Genomic DNA, 24,999 nt, shown 5'->3' on the forward strand with positions numbered 1-24,999 from the left:
GGTTCGGATGAGGCCAATAAAGACAGAGAGACAGCGTGTTCATTACGGACGTTTATTGAGTCAAACAAAGGCACACGGCGAGATCATGTTGGCCTATGCCATGGGTGCCAAAACAGGAAAACAAAGCTCTCGATCCGAGGACCCCGTTTTTCTCAAAGTCGTTTTTTTCCCCCTTTTTAACTCCATTTAAAAATATAAGACTATACAAATACACAATTCGACATCTCTAAGCAAGACACCCACAACAGCAACGCACAATTCAAAGTAAAAATTAATTCAAAGTTCAATAAAAACTCAACAAACGTTAAACGCCGGTCAAAGCGTCAGATACAAATCTCGACATCTTTGCTTCAGGTCATCTCCATCATCATCCAATATCCAAAAGGTCCACGACTAATGCATTCAGAAGCACAACTGCAAATATCAATACTCCAAGAACTTTATCATGGGACACCAACAAAGTACTCATAACTTTCAGTATCTACCCTAACTATCAAATATTAAACCACACCAAGGACCATTTTTTTTAAGGAGTAGGGCTTGGGGTTTACAGCTATAGTTAAGAGTTGGGAATTCTAATTTTTTTAAACACGTACCAGAATAGATCACCAGCCCACCCAAAGGAGTAGAAGATGCTATACCTCAAACCAGCCCTCTCAACCCGCTTCAGACCTGTCGCACTTTCCTCCCGCTTGCGCTGGCCAATAGTCACCCCCGTATACTCCCTACGATTCCCCACAACGGTTGAACACAATTCCATTTTACCCACAATACAACTATTTACAATAAACCAATTTTCCCGCTCAAACTCCCGGTAACTCAGCCGTTGCATTTTTTATTTCGATCATCGTATGTAGATTTAGATTCTTATATTTATTTCAAAGCCAAGATTTTAAGTTTCCGCAGGTTCTCTTTCTTGCCGATTCCATTGTTTCGCTCTTTCATTCTGAGCACATTTCACTAGATGGCGGAGCAGCTCCGCGCAAAGCAAAGGCCGCAGCAACACAGGGCAATTGCGAAGCTCCACCGCCAGTGTCTCTCGACTAATATCTGAAGGCATTTGGGCGGAAAACCTGTCTCACACCATAACTCACACGTCACTTCAGCAGAACCATAACAAGAAGCAAAGACATCACATTTATAGCACGTTAAAATACAAAACATAAATAACCTAAAATAATCACAAGAGTGCCTCTTAATAATCCATACGTCTCCTGAGACAAGTATTGTCAATGAATTATGATTACTATTATTTATTCATTTTGACCTACATATGCTAATGTATGTGTAATATTCACTCACTTATACAGCTGGGTACTTTTAACTATCAGCTCAGTTCAAGTACCTTCATGCAGAGCATTAGACTAGGAAGGGTGATTCGAACCCAGGTCCTTCAATACAAAGCAGCAGCTCTGAACACTACACCATCAGCTGTTACACTTCTTGTCTTTATCTGTAGCAAGTACAGTATGTACATCGATATGTCTATTTTTAAAGCTATTGCTTAAGCTGTACTCTAAAAAAACCTCAGAAGGAGCAAGAGGTTGATATATATATATATATATATATATATATATATATATTTTTTTTTTTTAAGAAGAGCAGGATCCAGAAACAGTTACAGGCAAAATTAGAAAACCAGAACTCGGCAAAATTTGCAGCAAATTAAAATGAACTGAGTTCATTTCCACACAACCCTCTACTGTTCTTCATCAAATCTTAATATTCCGTGCCTCCCATATTGGTCATCGTTGACTAATCAAGAGCGGAGTGACTAAACGTCACAGTATTTTGTCCTTCTTTCAGTTGCAAAATGTTCCTGCAGAGAAGCGTTACGGTCACTGATGTGTCTGCGTGTGTAAGGGAGCTACGGGAGCCCAGTCCTCGTCCCTCTCGGTTGTGTCTCTGGTACGGCAGTAATAACAGGGCAGCAGCACAAAGGCGATGGCAGCTGGAGCTCCGGCACTGCCTTCCACCCACACAGCCGCACGGCACTGGAGCACAATGTGCTTCCTTTCGCTTGGTGAACACAGAGAGGGGTACCGTGAGGATAACACACATCGGGGTGGAGCGGGGTGGGGGGCAACAAGCAACACGGAAGAAAAAAGTAAAGATACGAGCAGGAACAGTAACAAGGTGGCAAGGTCACAAACTGTCACACGCCATTTCAATTGGCCAAGAGAACAACTCCTTTTTTCACTTTAGTTCTTGTAACATTATGATGATGAGTGAAGTAAATCTTTGTTTAATTTCTCAATCATACGGAAGAAGTGGCCACAAAACTAATGTAGATTAAAATAGGGTTAGCCGCACGCTGCTGGCAGTTCACAGTCACCAGTTCACCTGAAACACATGTCTTTGGACTGTGGGAGGAAACCAGAGCACCTGGAGGAAACCCACAGACATGGTGAGGACATGCAAACTCCTCTCAGACTCAAGACTGTGCTGGATTCAACGCTATGTCCAAATGCACAGCCTATGAGGCCTGAGTCACCACCAGCGACTGGCCGCGTTAGACAGAGGGTATCAGCTAAATGTGACAAAGATATGACTTAGTGCGAAAATAATAAAAAATAGAAATAAATTAATTGAATGATTCAGGCTGACCCTACTACCCTGTGTCAGCACTGAGCACAGATATGAATAAGGTGTATGTGTCGCTCAACACTGTTATGTGCTGTCTTATTGTTTGCTTTCTGTCTGTTTTATTTACAGGGGAACAGGGGACAACCGGCCTTCTTCATCAAAACCGAAACCTTTTTCCCTCTCTTATTTGCCTGCTCGGTTATTAATTTGCGGTTGTATTGTTGTTCGCAGCCAAGACTTTTGGCAACGTCCCGCACCAGTTCCCTAAGAGTGTTACTCATTGTCATGGTCACTGACAATAAAATGGTAATTAGCTGCATTGTTTGACCACACCTCTTTTCTTGTTTTGTTTATTTCAACACAAATAAATCTGTATTATGTGGCTGAGTACAGCACAATTTCATTTAATGGTTCTGTTAATTGTATTCATTGTGATGTGAAAATACTGACGTTAAAATGTTGTAGTTACAATTAAGGGATGAGTCTTCAACATGACTGCTAACTTTATTTGCCCTTACTGCCAGTATAGAGTTTATGACATTGGGGGATGATGAATTTGCACTTATTGGGACAAAAAACTAAGCTACTGTTTTACAGCCAAGTTACAGGGCAAAACTGGCAAAGGGAATATGCATCAAAAGGTAGTTTAATATAATATACTTAGAATGAGTTAATCTTTGTATGACTGAACTAAGGAGGGTCCAGTTATGATTGACAGCTTATTCTATTTTATACATGTATTCTACATGTACACAGTTCTATATAATGTATTCTATACATGAGTTTTTAATACATTTTGACATCATAGTAACTTAAAGATAAATAAAAATGTTTCTCTAAAATACCATAATACAAAAAATAAAAAATGACATGCAATGCCATGCATAACAAAATATTTTTATTGTTATGAAAGAAAATCACTTCAGCTTTTGAAATAAAGTGTTTTTTAAACCATTTTTGTTCCACTTTGCCCATTTTAAAAAATATTCTGGAAAATATATTTTAAAGGTAATAGTTTGATATGGGGGGGGGGGGGGGTGCAGTGGGTTTGGCCAGGTCCTGCTCACTGGTGGGTCTGGGGTTCGAGTCCCGCTTGGGGTGCCTTGTAACAGACTGGCATCCCGCTCTGGGTGTGTCCCCTCCCCCTCCAGCCCTGTGCCCTGTGCTGCCAGGCTAGGCTCCGGTTCACCGAGACCCCACTCGGGACTGGTGGGTTCAGCCTGCGTGTGTGTATTTTGATGCACTGGGCTGTCTGGTCATTCCATTATGTTGTCGCCCAAGGTCCAGTCACACACACATAAACTGCAGGCAGACTGTCTGTTCTTGAGTTTTTTTCTTCTGGTGGCCAGACAGCGAGCGAGGGCAAGACATCCATTCGTGTTAAACAGTGATGAACTTCATCCAGCGGTGAGGTGTGAATCTTCCATCGGCCCTTTTCGTGCCTTTCCTCCCTTGCTCTGAGCGAACGTGCTCCTCCACGCGCCGGCCTGCCTGCCACGCGATCGGAAGCGAATGGCGACGTGCACGTAAAAGCAGAGCTTGAGCTGCGGCGTGGTTTTGTTGTTTGCATAAGTGTGAGAAGCCTTTCTTCAGCACCAGGCCTTTCATCTGGGCTCTCCTCCTCCTCAGGGACAGGACACCATTGTCTCCACTATGGCAAACTCTTTGCTCCATTATGATGTCATCGTTTGTGCTTCCAAGAACATCTTGTCTGCTGGGACAATGCAGAAGACACAGAGACGCACGCACGCATACACCTGTGAACACCCCCTCCCAAGCTACGCTTTTTTTACACTCCCGTCCTTTGTCTGTTGCCTCCAGGGTTTCTGGGGGAAATTCATTTGCATGCCATTTGCATGGCAGTTGGCGCTCTTGTTAGGCTACCTGGAGATTTGCAAGCGCATGCAAATGAAGGTAGTTTTCCATTTTTCAGACTTGTACATAAGGGCTTCTCCATCTTTCCCGTGGGGCGTTGCTGTTTTTCGGCCGAGTTCGGCTCATGAGCACCGAGCACCGTAGCGTGTAAACCCGCGTGACGTTGCCCACTCGGTCAAGACCTCTGAGGCACGAAGCAGCTGTCGGACGCATCGCAGACCGGACGAGGAAGGGCGAAGGGAAAGGGAAGGAATCCCGCGCACACAGATATTATAGATGTTACCACCACGCCGTACCTTAATCAAACTGTGCGCGGACAACATATAGGCAAGCGAGTGCCACAGTGGCGGTGCTGTGTTCTCCCCCGACGCTCTCCCGCCCGACACCCCAAGGCCCCAGGTCCCCAGGCAGGCCAGGTGAGCAGCAGACATAAAGACAGTTGCTGTGGCAACTGAGACAAAGGGGGGCAAAATTCTGGGATGATTTAGAGCTAACACTTGCAGGGCGTAAAGCAGCCAGCGTTGGCTTTGTTTTTCGCTCAGGTTTCGCCCCACGTTCGGCTGTCATTTTTCACCGTTACCCTAATCAGGGTTTCGAATGCGGCTGTGTGCGCGGCGAAGCCGAGAGACCAATAAAGAGCCCATACGCTGTGCACGTGAACCAAAAGAAAACTCACAGGACGAACTGGCGGACTTGCTCTGGTTTCCAGCGCAAGGCCTGTCTAGGCGGTAACTAGGAGGTAAGTCTAACAATGAGGCAGGAAAAGTTTGCCAAGGTCCAACGTGGGTCACCACGTTGGAGCTGTTTGTATTTGGCAATATTTGAACAACAAAAGGTCAGAGCGAGCGAGACAAATGTTGTTTGGAGGGGGGCTTAATGGCGATAAGCCGACGTGCCATTCCTCTGCTCCCCGCAGGCAGGCGGATGGCCCAGGAGTCAATTACCACACAAAGCAAACATGCATTGGCACAGAAGACACTCCCTGCTTTATAGGTGTGCGTGGAACGAAGAGGCACCGCCGACACGTGGTGGCACAGCAGTGGGACGTAAGCATGTCGGTTATCTATAATTATGCACTGCGAGTATCAATGGATCACACACATTTTGTTGACCTGCACGTTGTAACTGTCACTTTAGAAATAAAAATGATTCCCATCTGAACAAATAACACATTATTTAAATCCCTAAGGGGGTGCGGCGGTGCACCGGGTTTGGTCGGGTTCTGCTCCCTGGGGGGTCTGGGGTTCGAGTCCTGCTTGGGGCGCCTTGCGACGGACTGGGGTCCCCCCCTGGGTGTGTCCTCTCCCCCTCCAGCCTTACTCCCTGTGTTGCCGGGTTGGGCTCCGGCTTGCCGCGACCCCACTTGGGACTAGCAGTTTCAGCCGGTGTGTGTTAAATCTGTATTTTCAAACACATATAAAGCTTAACTAAAGTGTACCAATAATCTTCTCACAGTAAATTTTCTTTTTTTTAAAAAAAATTTTAGGTGCAGGTTAACTGAGAGGAATTACCAGATGCTCTTTGTATGTCTTTTCTGTTACAACCACTATAAAAACACCAATAAGCTGTCGTCGAGGAGTTGCTCAAGTGCTTCGCTGTGCACGAAACTGAGCTCCGCCACGATGGGCCGCCCATCTCATTAGTGTAGCTCCTTCTTTTCTTTCCCCCGGCCACTAACTTTTGTCATTGGCGGAGACTTGCGTAAATTCCCTCCTGATGGCGATGTGGAAGTGGGGGTAGGGTTAGAGAATGGGGGGGAGGCCCCCCAGGGGCTCTATAACGCATCTCCTGCCTGCAAATGAAATGGGCACTGTTCGTTTTGCACAGAGACGACTGTTGTTCACAGCTCACGCCACCAGGTCATAAATTGTGCAACATTCACAGCGCTTTTGTAGATTGTTATAATTACCAGGCTGTACTTTCAAAAAATGGGGTTGCGAGCGCAGTCTGGGGGAGCAGAGCCGAGTCAAGGCGGCGAACGGAGAGGAGCGGGAGGAGCACAGCACCCCCACATTTTCTCACTTTCTGCGACTCCCAGTCAGCGCAGTCTGCGCAGAGCTGTAATCTGGGTGCCACTCAGTTTGTGTCGGTGAAAGTGAGAGCAAGCAGCTGCCCTCCTGCATACTGGGTAGAAGGCTGGAGTTGGGAACATTATGCGAGGAAGGCTGTCCTCTAATCTCAACCATTACGGAGGGGGGGGTGGCCCTTGCCTTATCATCTGCCCCACGTGGACTCTAAACCTGACTGAACTCATGGCACACAGCTCTTCTGGAAACTGGCAAAATCAACTCAGTTTTTATTTCTCGGTGCCAGAGCCAATCCTTACATGGCTTTTGGTACAGATGGATGTTTACTCAAGTGATTCAGGTTTAGCACCATGCTCAGCAGCACAGCAGCCCAAGGCCTCCTGGGAGCCCTACCATATGTGAAGCTCACTGACCTCTACTTTGCTTGCTACCGAAGAGCGTAAGCTAATGTAAGGTTGCGTCGGCCTTCATCCTCTCTTTTCTCCAGCATAGGGCAGCACAGACCTGAACCCTTTCTCACAGCTCCCAAGAAATGAAGGTAATTCACCAGCAAGCGAAACCCCTCTCAGCATACAAGTATTGACTTAACACTGTGATCATTCAGGAAAAAGAAACTAATTTGCACTTGACAGTAACATGCTCCATCAGCTGGACTGACTTTTAATGGGCAGCAGATGGAAAGTTCAGCCATGTAGCAGTTTTGAATGGCATTGAACAGCAGCAATGACTCCCAGTCTTCAGCAGCCAGCCATCTCCTAATGACAAAACTAGACTTCTTGGACCCAATTACTTGACCTATTGGAGCCAGTAAAGGAGTCGTTGGTGTGCCAGGTTAAAGCTTTCTGCCTTGGTCAATACTCCTTTCTCCATTGTCAGTAGACCTTTAACCGTGTCCTGGTCCTCATCTTTTGTCAAGCACTTTGGCTTCTTTTCACTGATCCTGTCTCAAAAGATTCCTCCGTTTTAACACATTTTACCTTGGTTCCCACCTTCTTGCCTGGTTCTTTGTTTCCTGGCAGCTGTGTCCTTCTCTGATCACTCTAGTGTCTCATCACCTCTGCTCCCAGGTCTGTATTTGGTGGTCCTTCCAATCATTAGCAGCATCTTAGAAGATGGATATTTAATGCCAAGATCAGAACTATTTCAGCTTAACCAAGATTCTACTTCCATGTTTCAGAAGAAAGTACTTGATTGCATTTTCCATCTGTCTTGAGAATAAGACAGCAGTTAGCTCGCTATGTCACAACTTGATTTACCCACAATATGGCCACATAGATTAAATGCAAAAGATCCAAATAATTGGGCCAGACACAATGACCTGATAACTATAAAAATAACCAAGCCACAATACACTCATCACCACTATGCCTGGTCCAGAACACACAGACGTAAGGCTCTGTGTTGAACTGCATTTCTGTCTTCTTGTTCAGAAAGCTCTTAAATCTCTTCACCCAGTAATAATGTCTTGGGCAGAGTGTTCATGAAATATAAACTGGGTCCCTGGCTCTGGCAAGCCCATCCTCATGCAGCAGACAGCTCAGTCCCAGCACTTGAGTGGGCTTTGGTGATTTCTCCTCCAGATGCCAATGGCTGTTTAAAGTGCTAGTGAGAACTGCCGTCCTGGTCCTATATATAGGTATGACAGTTATCCACTGGAGAATACAGACAAAACGGAAAAGTGAGCAAACACATTCATTAGTGCGTGTGCGAACGGATAGGAGGAAGGTGCAAAGCAAAAGCGGGTGGGGAGTTGACGGATACGTAAAGGCCACACATCCCAGCCTAAAATATCTGACCCGAAAGAAAAATAAAGATGTGTGGGATTCACTTCTTCACTGAGGTTTAGGAAAAGACATACTTACAGAGAAATGTAAGGTATACATGCAAGACACAGAGAGAAGGACATTGTGACAGTGGTGGAGATAATGCAGTAGGCAGTAGCGAGTGCTTATCTTTTAATGAGAGCATGCCGACTTCATCAAAGACCCCCAAGAGGGAAGAGTCACGCCACCCAGTAGCACGAGTGCTTCAGAATATTTTATAAACACATGTGTAAAAACACTGATGGTACATTTCAGTCACTTCTTATCGACAAGTTTAAATGAAAGTCAAAGCAATTGTCAATTAATTGTAAACTGGCAAAAGATGCAGAATCATGTAACACGGGCAGTTTAAAGGACATACTTGTAATCTGAGGATTGTTGGTTTATGTCCCAGGAGAGGCTCTGTTGTAGTGCCCCTTAGTAAGGCAATTAACCTCAATTTTCTCAGCAATATTCTGCTGTGTAAATGGGTCAAATAGAGTTGCTTTGGATCTTGGGGGAAGAAAAAAAAAAAAAAAAAAGAAAATCAGCCCGAAAAGTCTAACTTTTTGCTTTATAACTGCTTTTTGCACACATTAATCCTTTTATGCACTACATTTTTTTTCTTATAGCAGTATGGAAGATGCAACCTGTCAGTAGGTGTCAGGCCTTATGTTTGCAACTGCATCCCTTTCAGAGGACCGCTGAGATGCTGGATCAGAATGTGACTTCAGAGTGCAATGACAGGGTGCAGGCTTCGGTGTCTGCCAGCTGATGGAAGGTAAAGAAATCTGGCAAAGAATAAACTCAAAAGAAACCCCCTCTTTGTGCCCAAGAACTTATCAGTAGGTGTTTGAATGAGCGACACTTTAGTTTGTTTTTTTTTTTTTTTTTTTTTTTTAAACCTGGTGATGACATGGGGGGGCTTTATGCAAACTGCAGAGCTCTCTAAAGGCAGCTTCCTTAAGGGTCAGTGACCCTCCCCATCTCCCCCCAAAGGACAGTTAACCACAAAATTGACACACTGCAAAAGCAACTTAATACAAGTGCAACAAAGTTTGTAGAACTGCAGCGATGTCTTGCATCTCTGAAGCAGAGAAATTGTACGAATGAGTACATTGAAAACGGCTTGAAAGTAAAAAATTAAAACTTTGCGCGATACGGTTTTGAAAAGGTCAAAAAAAGGCAAATGCTTAACTTTCCCGTCTATCCACTGTGTAATACCAGCTGTGTAAAAGATCTTAGAATGAGAGATGAGGCCAACGGAAATAAGTGGCTCCTGCTGGAGACATAATAAAGGTGAGGGGTCACAGAGGACCAATCGTCACCTTTTTCTCCTCCAGGAACAGCACGATGGTTATAGCCTTAATACCGCCATACAATTGCAGCTATCAGTTTCTCCCATATTCCAAAGGCCACCCAGCAAAGCTTGGCGCAGTGGATCCCTTCACTGCAATAGGCACTGTCAACAGTGCAGAGCTCACTGCACTGCTACTGTTTGGTGCCGTTCACATATTTTACAGAACAGCAGACCAGAAGCTTTTTAAGATCAGGTGACACTGTGGGACAATGTCTGCCACGTCGGTGAACTTGCAGCCCACAGAACCTTCTTTTAGTAGGGCTTCAACTCCTTCAGTGCTGTAGGGATCAGGCTGTCACCATGGAGATCTCTTGCACAGAGGCACAACACTCATCACAGCTGGAGTTTGGTCCTTATTACAACTGTCCAAGCCAGTTCCTGCTTGGTCATGCATATAGATGGTTTCTCTCAAAACTTCCACCTTAATCATTATTATTCCTTGACTGTCATTTCTGAGGGTCACAGTGGTCTGGAGCCTCTCTCTGAAGTACAGGGCGCAAGGTCTATCACAGGGTAGCTCCACCTACACACTCTCTCTCTCTCTCTCTCTCTCTCTCTCTCACGCACGCACACACACACACAGGCAACGTAGTCACCAATTAACCTGGGGGGGGGGGGAAAAAAAAATCATTAAACTGGGGGAAGCAACCCTCACAGAGATGAGAAGAATATGCAAACTCCACATGGAATCAGATTGAATTGAAAGCATATGTAACAGCTTTGGATAATGTTAATAGGCTTTGTACGGTACCGCACTTTAGAATGGGACTGAACTCGCTCTTGCTTTTGTAACTGCCTTCTGCACCTCCTTCCAAGGAGGTTTCATCTTGCCCAAGGCAGATAGCGGACTTTGCAGATCTATCAAATCCCTGCATCGCCACAGCTCCTGGTTTCTGGTAGGATCGCTGTTTACTTTAGATGTAGTTGTCAAATTCCTCTGTGGAGCAGAGAAGCAGCTGAATAGTGAACTCAAAAGGCTCCTGTAGAAAAACTGCCGTAATTCTGACCATCTCGTGCTTTTCTCCTGCACCAGTTTCCCCCCCTAGAGGAGCCCCGTTCTAAGGATGCATAGCTAGTCTGGCAGTGTTGAGCTTTCATGCTACCATAAACCCACCAGAATACCTGTAGTTCTAACCTTATGCCCCATTCTCCTGTGCTCAGTTGTCGCTACTGTAACTTGATTTAACAGCCTTCTCTTGTGTAAAATCTCTCTACTGCCGACCAATGGTTTTCAGAGTTTGAAGCCTCTTAATGTCACCTTCAGGGTTGGCTTAGGCAGTAAACATGGTCACGAATTGCAAAGTCAAGAGAATGGCATTGGAATCAATACAAGCATACAAACAGCCCATAAAGAATTAAGTAAAACACTTATGACAGGATATCAACCTCAAGACTTGTAGCTGAAAGGAAAAGTCAAAATAAACTGCAAATGAAGTTCATAGGCAACAAGTTGTGCTTCAGCAAAATCAGATATATTTGGGTACTTATATAGCCAATTTACCTGTACAGTGTGTACATTGTTTGGGCTGCTTCAGTATCAAGGGTTTAACAGTAGATTAGATAAAGCTTTTTAATATGCTAAACAAGTATGCATGTGATCACCCTGCCTAGATCACTCCTTGGCTCTCTGTCATGAGAGTTGTACCAGGGACATCAACATCAAACATGTTATAAGTCTCCAATTTTCTAATTTTCATTTGTATTAAGATGAAAAGCTTTGCTTATAAAGAAAAGATAATGATCAATTGAACTGATAAAGACAGTACACTGCAAGATACACTGGCAGTTGACCATCAGCTCCAAGAAAGGTTCTGTGTTTGAGAGAGCTATACAGGTTTTGTTCAATGACTGATCAGATCCTGGACATGTAGCTGTCAGATGCCCACAATGTCTGATGACCCTGTCATGACAGACAGTAGAGCTCCAGGAAGAAGAGTAAGGAGAAACAAAGCTGGGAAAAACTTCATTGGAATAGCCAGGTGACCACCTCACAAGAATTCCTGTCAACTTGGGCAAAATGGTGCCATCATAATACAGATGAATGTTTTATATACATGTCAGTGTTTTGGAAAGAGGGCAGGAGCCACTTTTACAAGTCACAAGGTAATTTCCACTCAGGGACAGCATTGTGCATGTCAGCCACAGGAAAGGAGGGGAAGAAGGAAGAGAAGAGAGGGGGGGGGGGGGAGGAAAAAAAAAAAAAAAAAAAAAAAAAAAAAAAAAAAAAAAAAAGAATACTCTAAGTAAACATTATATGATGCAAAACAGTGGGAACTTAGGTCAAGCTGATATGAAAAAAAAAGGGGGGAAGGGAAAAAAAAAAAAAAAAAAAAAAAAACCCCCACCAGGGAGAACGGATCACGTGAAACTGCAGTACTGACTTGGGAAGTGTTCAGGTCTGTCTCACATGCGGGGATGCCAGAGACCTTGAAGTTCTGAGGCAGGGTGGAAGCCCTGCAAATTGCTGATAAACTCATCCTCCACCTACTGCCAGCAAAATAACCACTGGCCAACACATGGAGGCGATACCAAGTCACGTGTGGAAAATACACCCAGTCTCACGCATGTGAGCATCAGATCTGATCACTCAAATTGTATTTCACTGCAGAGCCATACAGTTACTCACGCTGAACAGACAAGGAGAGCACCAGGATACCTTACACCACATCACCAGAATCAGATACACAGCAACTGGTTACAGCTGATAAAAGTAAATTCATACAGATAAAACTGGGAACAGTCTATAAGACATTTAATTTATTTTTTACAAATTCAGCAAAGACATTTTAATTGACAAGTTTTATTTGAATAGGAAATTTGTATGGCTTTGTTGTACATAAATAAACATGCTGAAAAATAATTCAGTATTAAAACCTCAGCCAGGTTTGATCAGTCTCCTAGCAAAAAACCAAACTATCCAAATCAAACAAATACTGTAATTTTCCCTTAGTTGCAGCAATTGCTTGATGTAGATAAAATGTCCCCTTTAAATGAAACATTAACATGATTATCTTCAGTTAGCTGTTAGGTAAAATATTGGCATTTACAGTGTCAACTACAATATTTACTTTTGCATCAACTATCACCACCCTGGTCCCCCAAGCATAACTGCATACTGAAATCCATGATGATTATCTACATCCATCAAGAATAATTTAACAGGTACAGAAAGTGAGTATGACCTTGAGAGACAGACATTTCACTACAAGCATTATATGAGTCCCATATACAAATATTGGTGAACAAATATTCACAGTTGTGAGTGTGGCGGAAAACAAGACAGCAAAAACGGAAACATTGAGATTGTAGTTTTTAAGGCCTCGTGAAAGTGGATTTCCTGATGTACCAGTGGTCCATCACTTGGCTCAGGAAGACTGACTGTACAACCCTGGTTTGTCCTCTTAAGTACATTAGCTTGGAGCAGGTAAACATCGAAACAGAAGCTCCTCCTCAGGTTTGGAAAGCACAATGCAGAAAGCCTGCTCCAGTGGAATGCTTTTACCCACCCAAGGGCCTCATCAAGCAGCAGGGCCACAACTGCTACACTCCTTCTGAATGGTGGCTATTCTCCGAGCCAACATGCTCAGCCCAGCCTGAGCAATAAGCACCCAGTAGTCCTGCTGAATTACCAGCTTACAACGCACAATGCTGAATTTTTCAGCCTGGGTGACTTTTCCATCAAGTAAAACAATTGTGAAAACACAAAACAGCAATAATAAAAACATTGATAATATTGAGAATGCAAATTCAAGAAGCCCTTTGTGTCTGAGACAGTGGAGCATCAGAGTTTCATCCTCTTGTTATAGTGCAATTGTCATCCTGTCTCCCACGCTGCGATGAGTCCCTCTGCTGCTCGACTTCACCAGCGTATTGTGTCACTGCATGCGGTCCGGCTGCAGCTGCTGGGGGGCATATTGAACAAATGCGGGAGCCTGAGTAGCCCCAGTGGGTAGGGGCTGTTGAATATGAGCTGGGCCAGGGGTAGGGGCAGCAAGGCTTGGGGCATAGCTATAGCCTAGAAAGCCTGGAGAGGCTGCATAAGGGTACTGCTCAAATGCAGTGGTAGCATACTGAGCATAGGCAGCACTGTAGTCTATGTATGTGGAGCCGGAGGAGGAGATCTGGGAGGGCAACACCAGGCTGGGTTGCACAAAAGTTTGTGGGTACACATACTGCTGGACTAGCCTGTAGGAAGAGACAAAATGAGAACAAGAGCAAACATCTACATTGCAGAATATTAAACACTCAGAATGGAAAAAGAAACTGATATATGGGTTTGCCTTGGCAATTTTTAAGCTAATAACCAGGGTTAAATATGGTTCTGAGGCTTGCAGAAATTTCAAAAGTTCACAAGCGTCAAGGCTCAAATTAGCTTTCGAATTCATGGAGGAACTAGATAACTTCCTAACATAAAAGACAAAACTGCTTTAAATATTTGCAACAATTTAAACAATCCAAAAAAAGAGAATGCAACATTAAATAATTCATTTCTCATTTTCTGTCAGATAAGTGTTCATAAGCTGCTAAACAGTATTGTACAACTAATGGGCCAAAACCAAAAATACTTCAGTATTTGTCACTGGCAGCTAAACATCAGGTGAAGGGCCAATTGCTTCTGCATCAACCAATGGGCTTGGTCATTTATTTTTTTTAAAAGCAATTTACAGTGTTAGGTTTGTATACAATAAGTTGTGTTTTTACTCTGCTATATAATTTTTATTGCATGGGTTCAGGATACCTTCAAGTACAGTGAGATACTTGAAGTCCAGTTACATCTGTTAAAAGGTACAATTAAAAGCTTAAAAACTAAGCTAGGTACTGACAGGTCCCCCCCAACAACATCTGTAGATCCACACAGCGATACATCCATTTCTGCATGTTCAGCTACAAACAGAGAGCTATGCAAATAAAATGATCTATGAACAGGCAACTGGCAGCTCATGCTCACTGTATGTTGAACAAGTTTCTGTAAGCAGTAAATTAGGAACTTCACACCAGTAACTGGCATTGCATCTCCAGGGAGCTGTTTAACAGTTGCACTTGCAAACTGGTAAGCTGAGGCTATACCACTGAACCCTTCCAAGAAGGTATGGATAGCATAGTGGCTAAGAAGAATAGAAAGAGAACCTTTCCTTTTTTATCCTGCCTGACAGAAGATTTAAAAAAAAAAAAAAAGCCAGCAACTCTTACTTGAACAGCAAGCAATCCAAACAAGCTCCTTATAGGTGCAGAGTTCAAGTTAAGTTTTCTTTGCTGAGAATGCCATAGATCGAATAGAACTCGATATGAGGGATGTATGAGTTCAAATGTTGGAACCTATTAGTGTACAGCAGACACTGACTGCCATTTCATTAAATGTTTATTCACTCCCAAATAATATCATGTGGGGTAAAGAAAAGAGAAAGGTCTGTTACAAGACTTTTTGTTTCCATTGTAAAAATCTCAATTTCCATCCCAGAATGATCTCTACAGGGGAGAGAGAAAGGGGGGGGGGGGGGGGGGGAATACACAGCACTGCAAGTGATTATGACAAATCAAAGTCACTTTTCAGGGATATTAGAAGAGAACATACACTAGAGTGAAGGGGCTCAGGTTTGATCCCAGCTCCTTCCTCCTTCCTGTACTTCAGCAAACCATGTGGCACCATACTTTACATTAAGCTGCATCTAGAACAGCAACAGTCTCCATATAGGCAAAAGTTCCACTGAGCTCCCCAACTGTAGTCTTGCATCTGTAGGCATAACATGACCCAAACAGTGGAAAAAACTACTTATAAACGCAAATCTTAAAATCTTAAACCATAACAATTATAGCACAGTACAATTCGTCATCATCAGCTTTACAGAATTTAAGAGAACCCAGGCTGGCAGGTTTCCTCAAAATGATGAATCTCAAAAGTTTTTGACCACAGCAACACAGCACAATGGAAAGAATTATGCATAATTCAGGCCCACAGGCAGTGCAAAACTCAGGCAGACAGCATCGGTCATCTTGCCCCCATGACCGAAGCCCTTCAAACAATAAAATGACCTTACACAGTTTGACATACCTACACCAAAAAACAAACCCAGGGGGCCATGTTCGGGACAACTGCACAGTTACTGTACCACAGACCTGTTCACAGCAGTAGAACTGGCAGAAAGGCAGCTTAGCATGGGGGGGACATTCAGACAAATGTTTTGCCCTCAAAGCCAGGGGTTAAATGAAGTGCCCAGAGTGGATTGAGGTAAACTACACATTAGTTGAGGGGAAAAAAGAAAATAAATGTGTCAAAGCTTCAAACTAAATTCTGTTTTATTCAAAGACATACATATGGCAACAAATATTTAATGAAAACTTCTTATATCACCCTGAATATCATTGCCTTAAAGAATTCCCCCCCTTGCATGATGCCCTTATTTAGCTCCTACACATAAGCACAAAATGTCCCCACTTGTCCCCAACACCAAAGCCCCAGGGAAAAGAGCAGTGCAATGCAGGGCCTCTCCATCCCACTGAGCACAGCCTGTACCACAGCAGCGTGCCACTTTTTATAGCTATGGCACAGAGAGGAGCAGTGAATGGCGCAACAGTGGCTCAAAGGTCACACCAGTTCTGTTACTGGCAGTTGACACAAGGTCATGTCAAAGACCAACTGGTAGGCTGGGGACAGGATCATAGCAAGAAAGCCATCCTGGAAAAGCAGACTGATGGGAAAACTCCTGTTACATTTTCCAACTACCCTCTACATTTCTATGTTCTTCAGTGACAATTTTCTCAGCTTTCACATGCCAAATTCATTCCATAATATAGGCCACAATACTGCACGATAAGATATATACATTTCTCTGAACCCAAACTCACTTTTGCCTTTGAGAGTCTGGTGGTGAGCACAGGGTGCAACAGAGTGACAGGAGATGGGAGTGGATTCCTGAATACACTATCCTGGTCTAGTAGGACACATCACCAGGCACTTTCTATAGAGCTTACATGCACAAGATTGAAATCGTTACCAGATGACCAAGTCACACGTTTACACCATATAACACTACTTCATGTACATACTACAAGATCACAAACTTTAGCCAAGTTATCAATTTTTTTTCTACATGGCTTTCAAATTCTCAGTTATCCATAATAGCACAGCCAGCTTGAACCTCAAGAAATCCAGAACCCTCTGATACATGTCATTGTCAAGCCTGTCAATTGCTTCACTCAGCAAGTCCACATGGTTATGCAAGAGGCTGAAGCTGACTGGAGGAACAAGATGTCTCCAGCTGCTAGCATCTCATATCTGGGAGGCACCTGATAGGTTTACGGAAGGTGTGAACAGCAGCAATGCTAGATACCTTGGCTGACTGTCAGCATCAAACTTATGCAGATTTTTTCCCCTTACCCTGGAACTCGTAACAGCCAGATGGCATCACTTATGGCTCAAGAGTGATTCAATCGAGTAGAGGAATGTCTTTACTACTGTAGCTACTACCTGCTTGTGTATATGCTTGACAGTCAACCTTCTCATGTGGTTTGAATTGTGAAGAAATCCACCGTACCTTCCCTGTGTGGCATGCTGTTACATTTTATTAGCAAATAAGTGATATTAAATAAAGTTTGTAGCCAAAAGCAGCTTATAAAAGGCATGATCTGCCACCTATTCAAATCTGAGGAAACTAAAAGGAAGCTTTTAGACATTACTGGAATTAATGATCTGTGAAAATAAGTAGAATGTCAAGTTCACACCTTAAATTCATTCCTTAACACCATTCAGATGGTCCCATAAGACAAGTTCCAATGAGCAATCCAGAGTGATCCAAGCACTTCAGTCAATCTAGCAGAGAATGTATGAGGAAACAGAACTACAGAGGAGTAGGAAGCTAGCCTCCTGTACTCCTTTGGGAGAGACCGTTACTCAGGAGAAAGGTGGAAACTGACTACTGTGGGCAAAAGCAGGTGGACTACAGCAAAAACTTAACATCTTACTTTACATAATTTGGCTCAAGTATCAACAAGATAACAGGTTTCTGGGTCATGCAAAAGTATACAACCTCCAAAGTGAAACAGCACTAAACACTCAAAAAACACACACACACACACACACACCCCAACTAAGACATCTTTGCATTCAGATAATACCCAACACAGATGACAGGAACTGAGCAAGTCAATGTTTCACAGCTCCGAACAAAAACGATCTTTTCACAAGGCCTCGCAATATACTGAAAGTTTTCAAAGTCATCAGAAGGTCACTGGCCTTAATCTGCCCTTCAGGAAAGGTTAACAGGGCTATTACTACAATCCTCACTCAATGCACAGGCAGATAAATCTGGGCTAATGCTGAAAATCACAGAGACCCTCAGCAAAGTAATGCATTTCTAATGAAAAAGGACAACAAAGAATGGTAACACTGGAGATAAACAAGAGCAGAAGTTGGTGGGATATCACAAGCAGTATTTCACAAACAGGAGGCAAGCGGATCCTGGTTCCAGCATCCTGGGTGTAAATGTTCTACAGCCTCAGTCCAGCTCCTTAAAAATGCTTCCAGATTTCAGCACTATCATCAGTTTTAACACCAAACAACAAGTGACATGAAAAATGATTTCAAGAAGTGAAAACATGAAACATGCTGAAAACACTCCTTATCTGGAAGCAAACTTGTTTTTCTTACTGCTTCATGGCAGGTGCCAAAACAGGTAGTGATATAACAGGCAGCAGCAAGACATTTACATACACTCATTTAGCAGATGTTTTGCTCCAAAGCAACTTACAATTAACTAGTATCTGACTGGAAACTTTATCCAGTGACTTGTTTATACTACATACATTGCACACAACTCCCAATAGTCATTCTCTCATCTATGCAGCAGAAACAAATACCAGCTTACTTAGTATGAATTGATTTGTATTCTTTTCACTGACTTATTTTTAATGTTCCATTTTGTATGTTGCATTAAAAGTTAACATAATACACACAAATATCATACATTACCCATGTGCTGCTTGTGATTGCTCATTAAGTGTCTGTAGTAACTACAAAACAGCTGAACAAGTGCAGATGGATAGAAAAATGGTGAAGGGAAACAGGTTTATAATGTTGCATTATGATAACTAAGATTAATTGACATGACTATTTTAATGGAATTTGGTACTATTTCAGCAAGAATGAGTGCTAGTTTTGGGGTTCAGGGAAAAAAATAAAATCAAAATTTATCACTGAAACTAATGGTAGGCATGTCTTCAAATTATGAGAACTCATTACAAAAGGTTTTCAAAAAATGCTTTACTCTCTTCAGGTAGATGAAGACTGTACATACACAAAAGGAACCACTATCATATGGTAGAAAATGTCAGCAATTACATTTCATAGCAATAAAAGACTAAAGAGCAGAAAAATTAAATAAGAATGCCATGTATCCACAGTGAGATTCATTTATTTCATCTGCCCATCACAGACAATTTTCCTCACAATATTATTCTCTAGTGTCAGAAATATAATATGGACAACAAAGGACCACATAACAGGCTTAATTCAACAAGCCAATTACTCTGAGTAAAACCTGGGAAAGATGAAGGAAAACCTGTATGCCTGTTTAATTAGAAAGCTCATTAAAAGCCACTGATGTGAAGACCCCAGAGACCATGCTTAACAGCCAGTCCCTCAAACTCACCCATGCTGCCTCTGAATCAGTGCAGGGTGGACCTGCTGCGCACCAAAGGAGAGGCCTGCAGGAAACAGAACATAATACATCATACAGGGATGAAACTGTTACACTAAAGAGAGGACAACAAAACAGGGTACAGGCAAGTGTAAAGAACAGACAGTAAGACTTCACAGAAGATATGGGATAGAACACAAACTAAGGGCTCAGTTAGTATACTGCACAAAGAAGAAGTGGAAGAAACATTAGTGGACATTAATGGTTTCAAAGTAAGCTTACCAATACTTCCATTTTTTTGAAAACCCAGAACAATTAAAACTAATTTCTCTGATACAACAGCAAGAAACAGTTGATTTATCCAGAATACATTTACTCATTCAGCTTTTCTCCAAAATTTACAAAAAAACTTATACATTTATGCAGCTAGGTAATTTTTACTGCATCAACTGAAGGTAAATACACTGAACAAAAGTACTACAGTAGGAGGCAAGATTTGCTTTTGAGCCCTCCGATTTCTATGGCGATGGCTCTATAACCACTAGACTACCCTGTTCCACCATAGAACAAAACAAGAGCTACCCCATACACTTAAGCTACACTTGTGTGAAATGGCCAACCTAACTGCAAGCCACTGAAGAGCATAAAGGACCACCATAAAAATCCACAAGTCAGTCTCCTGCAGACCACTAGTTAAACCAGCACCACCCAAAAAAAAAAAAACTATGAACCACTAGAACACCTCATATGGCTGAAATTAAGGCCTAAAGAACACTGCTCAAGGCTGTGACAAAACAGGTTGCATTATCCTTGCATTTCTAAAAGGATGAGCAGATCCAAGTATTTGCAGAAGTCAAGCTGCTTATTAAGAAGATGGAAACTGGATGAACCTTCCCTCTTAATACCCATACTGAAGTTCACCAGCACCAGGGATAAAGACCCTTGAGTTAACTCATAGATAATTGCAAGTTATAAAAATATTATTCCAGCACTCTAGCTATGTGTATAAAATTCAAAAATTATGCAATTATTTGTATAAAACAATTTGTATATTAAATTCCAAGACTGGCTGCTATGGGACACTGCTTTTGTACAAGTTCTGTCATACCATAATATGTAACAGGCATACTCTTGATGATCCACAACTACAAGCCAGTCTGATCTGATTCACTGTACCATGTATTAGAATCTGAATCTTTATCTATCTAGTTCTGAAACAAAATATTTAAACCTCCACTTACGATTATATTGTTAATGGTGTGCTGAAATACAAACATTTTAATTAACCAATTGATAAATACCTGGACATCAATACCAGGTGATGTCCAGTTATGGACAATTGTTCTTGACAACAATAAATAATTTAGAGGCCTTGTACGTACCTTTAAAATACACATATATATTTTCTGTGCCAAATGACAAAAACGATTTTGTAACAATCCTTAGAGATTCGTGACATCATTGTAAAGTTCTTGCTAGTACAATAACACAGATGTAAATGTAGGGCAATGGTTAATACTTAATGAATGTGTCCCATATTAATTTGGACAGAACTGCATGAATGTGATACTGTTGCCAGTGAGTAGATTTCAGTGGCTGTGCCAAAAAATGTCCCAATTGTGACTAAGCAAATGTATCTGTTGTGTTACTATGTGATAATGTCTCTCTACATCTGATGTGGTTCATTCATGTTTCTGCATCTGTGCATATTTGAACATGTGTATGTCTATGTATTGACAAATGCAGTACATACACAAATATGCATGGCTGAGTGACAAGTCTGTTCTCACCTCTTGCCTGCTCACCTGCCTGCAGGCTGCGAGGCTTGGCGCCCAGGTAAGCTAGGTTCACATTAGCTTTCCTACCATCGATGACAGGATTGGGATCTTTGCAGGCCCTCTCTGCAGCTCCCTTATCCGTCATGGTAACCTAAAAGAATTAGCAGGGACACGATTCTCAGGAAGGCATTCAGGCATTTAAAATGTCATTTTCTGCATCTTTAGCATAAAGTGAATCCCTGTATTTTTTCAGAACATTGCAAAATCTTTTTTATAGGAAGAAAAAACCCATTACTGTTACACATATAATTAAAGCTCCCAGTGGTTTTAATTATAATATCCCTTCACCACTGGCCACACATGTGTACAACAATCAAACTAGTCAGTACATTTTTGTGTGGTAAACACTACCATAATTCCCCCCTTACACACTGGACTAGTCCTGAACTTAGAAACATTTGTTGGGAACTACAAGCGGGCTTGGCTGGGTCCTGCTCTCGGGCGGGTCTGGGGTTCGAGGACCCACTTGGGGTGCTTTGAGGCAGACTGGTGTGCCGGTGTCCCACCCCGAGCGTGTACCCCCCCCTTCAGCCTTGTGCCCTGTGTTGCTGGATTAGGCTCCAGTTTGCCGCAACCCTGCTTGGGACAAGCAGTTTCAGACAGTGTGTGTAGTGCAAAAGAACTCCAAACATGAGATGCGGCACCAACTTGCTTCCAAAAAGTAGTGTTTATTTTGTACATGTGTGAGCAGTGTTCTTTCTAGAAACACAAACACTGAATAAACAAACCTAGCTAGATAACTGGGAGCTGCAGTATCCCAATGTGGTATTATAGCACAGAAAACTACAAAACCTTTTAATGCTAACAAGCCATTGCAACTACAATACAACTGCAATACAGATGGCAAGTCTGACAACTCCCAGTAGGATTCACTGGTAATCATTTCTGCCTGGTAAATATTCAAGTGTATTTTGGTTTGCAATAGTTTTAAGAAGCAAACTGGGCTCCAGTATTAATTATAACAGTGACAAAAGGACATTTTGATAAAGCTAATGAAGTGGTACATAACAGGGGTACAGTCTACATTTTCAAAACAAAAGACTGGAAAAAAAGCATTTACATCATTTATGACATTTTCTATGAACTTTAGAGAACTAACAAAAATACTATTTCATCAAGTCGTGCAAGAGCTGAAGTTGCTCAAAACCACAAGCTGTTAATGTAAGCAAGAGTGACACTTCAAAAAAAAAGTGATATTTACTAAACCCCAAGAAAAATGTATTAGCAATTCAGTGCAGTTATGATGACTCATAAGAGACCGAAAAATCAAACTTGGGGATGGACCCGCGTCTTAGACACTGTTCTAAATGACCATATAAAGGACGAAGGATCTCCACTCACTGTGCTCCTCACGGGGTTCAGGGTGCATTAAAACCGCTCAGACAAAGCTGAGTGCGCGCGCACGGCTCCCTCGCGAGGCTCACACAGGGTGACAGGTGACATGCGCTTTTCAAAGGCACGAGGCGCTCCTCCCGTCTCTCAGCGCGCGACCCGCGCCGGCGGCAGCTGAGTAAACACCGTGTGGAGACTATGAAACGGACCACCCCCGAGCTCAAGTGGGCAAAAAAAAAAAAAAAAAAAAAAATTACCGACTGGAGAACAAACCGTTTGAAATACCTGCCAATTAATGTGTCCTATAAGTTCTGTCACACATATTGTTTTAATCATGACCGCGCGGGGGAAAAAAAAAAAAAAAAAAAAAAAAAAAGCCTGAAAAGCCTAAACTGGAAAGCTGTCAATACATTTCTGAAAGAAAGAGGAGGCACAAAGAATCTTCTGGAAAACAACGTTTAAACAACAGAACCGCGAATATCAGAGCGCGTCAGAAAAGAAACATGGATCACGGAGGACGCCAGCTTCACACAACTCACTGTAGATTTTGAAAAAGTAAAAGTGAAAGCGGCGTTATAAATTATTGCGTCGGCAATATTGTTGTACGTGACATCAGACATGTACCCTGGAGGAATACTGTGTGTAGAGAAACCAGACATTGTGCCATTTTCTTACACATTCCGCCCTTTGGGCTTCGGACCCTGAGCGGCGGTCCGGGTAGAACACAGGCGAGGCGCGAGAGCACGAGGAAAGCGGAGCGGCGCGCGCGCCCACCCACGCGTGACGCGAGGCCCTCATTCAGCGCCTCGCGCTAAACGGTTACAGGACTTACCTATAACCTTTCAATACAAAACCCACAGTTGTAATTATTTTTATTTAAAGACAAACCTGTATTTTTTTTAAATGTACTTTTTACAGGCTAAAAAGGCGCCACTGCCCACGTCAACTTGTCCTTCACACAAAAAAAGGACAAAGCCCACAATAACCGCCGGAATTTAACTGTATAACCCGCCGCGAATAAGACTGCCGTCGGGCACCCGGTCGCACCACAGCGACTCGACCTTCACCGCTCAAACTCAAAGTCTCAGGAGAGTGAGGAACACGCGTGGTCAAACACAGCCACACGTGATTTGAGAAGTACAAATTTAGACACAAGCGGGGCTGAGTTTGTCCGTCTTTGAGAAGCGCTGCGTTTTTTGTACTGTACTATAATACTGTACTTACAAAGCCGTATCCTCTGGACTTGCCCGTCTGCTTGTCCGTTATCACCACGGCCTCCTCGATGTCCCCGAACGCCTCGAAGTATTTCCTCAGAGAGGAGTCGCTCGTGTGATACGGCAAACCACCCACAAAAATCTTCGTGAAAGTGGTGTCTTTCTGAGCCGGGGGGTGCATACCGTCCAGCGCTCCGGTAACAAACGGCTGCAGAAGCATTTGCGTGCTGAGCATAAATACTACAACAGAGTCAGCGTTGTTTTAATACTAAGCCCAATGTGCGGTTCACACAGACCCACAGAAAGGAAACACTAGTTATTCTGGTGCACCGAAATGAGCCGAATGTCACGTTTTCCGTTTTGATTTTACGGATATCCTTTCCCCTTCTCACGTCTTTGCGTCCGTTGGGGGGCACGAGGTGGTACTGACACACGCATACCCTCTCTCTCCGATCTCGCGGCAGGTGGTTTTTCCGTGCCGCTTTAAACACTCCCGGAAAGAATTTTATAGCGCACATCTCTAGGACGCGCCTCCTCATTCTTTTGACCAATGGAAAACGAGAATCTATCGACTTTCTCCGCCCGTCTATAGTTTTATTATGACGCAATACGATCCCGCCTTCCGCACCCCACGCCCAAGTTGCCCACTAGCACCTGCTTTTTGTCTGTAACGACACAAAGAAAAACTGAAGGGCACGTCCCCGGTTGTATGAAAGATAGTACTATTAATAAATAATACAATTACAGAATCACTGTAAGACAGCTAGGCTTTAGATACAATTTTGATCTAAACTTAAGAGCAGCTCTACAGTTCAGAAATTTGCTATACAGTCACTGAGTCAGTGTGTTCATTTAAAGTATTTAAGCAACATCCCCCCACCCTAAAATCGGGCAGAAAATCCCACTGTAATTACCACGCATTTAAAGTGTGTTAAAGACAAGTTAAAACCCATCTGATTAGAAGATGAATCACATGCCTCTTTAGCTAACAAGTTAACACAGTATGAAGTAATAGGTGGGAATATAGTATCTGACTACACAGCACTTGAAAAGCGGTCCTTGCACAAGTTTAATTAAAGAAAAAAAAAACAGTAAAAAGGTGTAACATGCTCAGTCTGCCTAAGATGATTGAACACACGTTGAAAATTTATCAAATGAGTGTAGAGAGAATAGAAAGGAGGAAGTGGGAAGACAAAAACAAGATAAAAGAAAAATAAGACTTACTACAGCATATGAAAAGAGAAAGGAAGGTTAGATATGCGGAATCCATGGTAAGTTATGTTCAAGTTGAGTACTCAGACGGCTTTTGTTATATCTGTGTAAAACATACAAA

General features: G+C 42.8%; 1 protein-coding gene across 2 annotated transcripts; it reads right to left on the reverse strand.

Moving 5' to 3' along the window:
- Positions 1–12,479: 12,479 nt before the first annotated feature.
- Positions 12,480–24,132, reverse strand: rbm38 (RNA binding motif protein 38). Of its 2 annotated transcripts, none has more exons than XM_018756676.2 (4): positions 23,677–24,132; positions 21,088–21,211; positions 19,295–19,349; positions 12,480–13,835 (listed from the first exon to the last, which is right to left on the reverse strand). In XM_018756676.2, the coding sequence occupies exons 1-4, from the start codon at positions 23,899–23,901 to the stop codon at positions 13,526–13,528; spliced, it is 714 nt and encodes a 237-aa protein (XP_018612192.1). In that variant the 5' UTR covers positions 23,902–24,132; the 3' UTR covers positions 12,480–13,525. The 2 variants fall into 2 exon arrangements, with proteins under 2 accessions (XP_018612192.1, XP_018612191.1); XM_018756675.2 differs by having other exon boundaries at positions 21,073–21,211.
- Positions 24,133–24,999: the final 867 nt, after the last annotated feature.

This window comes from Scleropages formosus, chromosome 2 (genome assembly GCF_900964775.1).
Source record: "Scleropages formosus chromosome 2, fSclFor1.1, whole genome shotgun sequence".
NCBI classification, from domain to species: Eukaryota; Metazoa; Chordata; class Actinopteri; order Osteoglossiformes; family Osteoglossidae; genus Scleropages; species Scleropages formosus.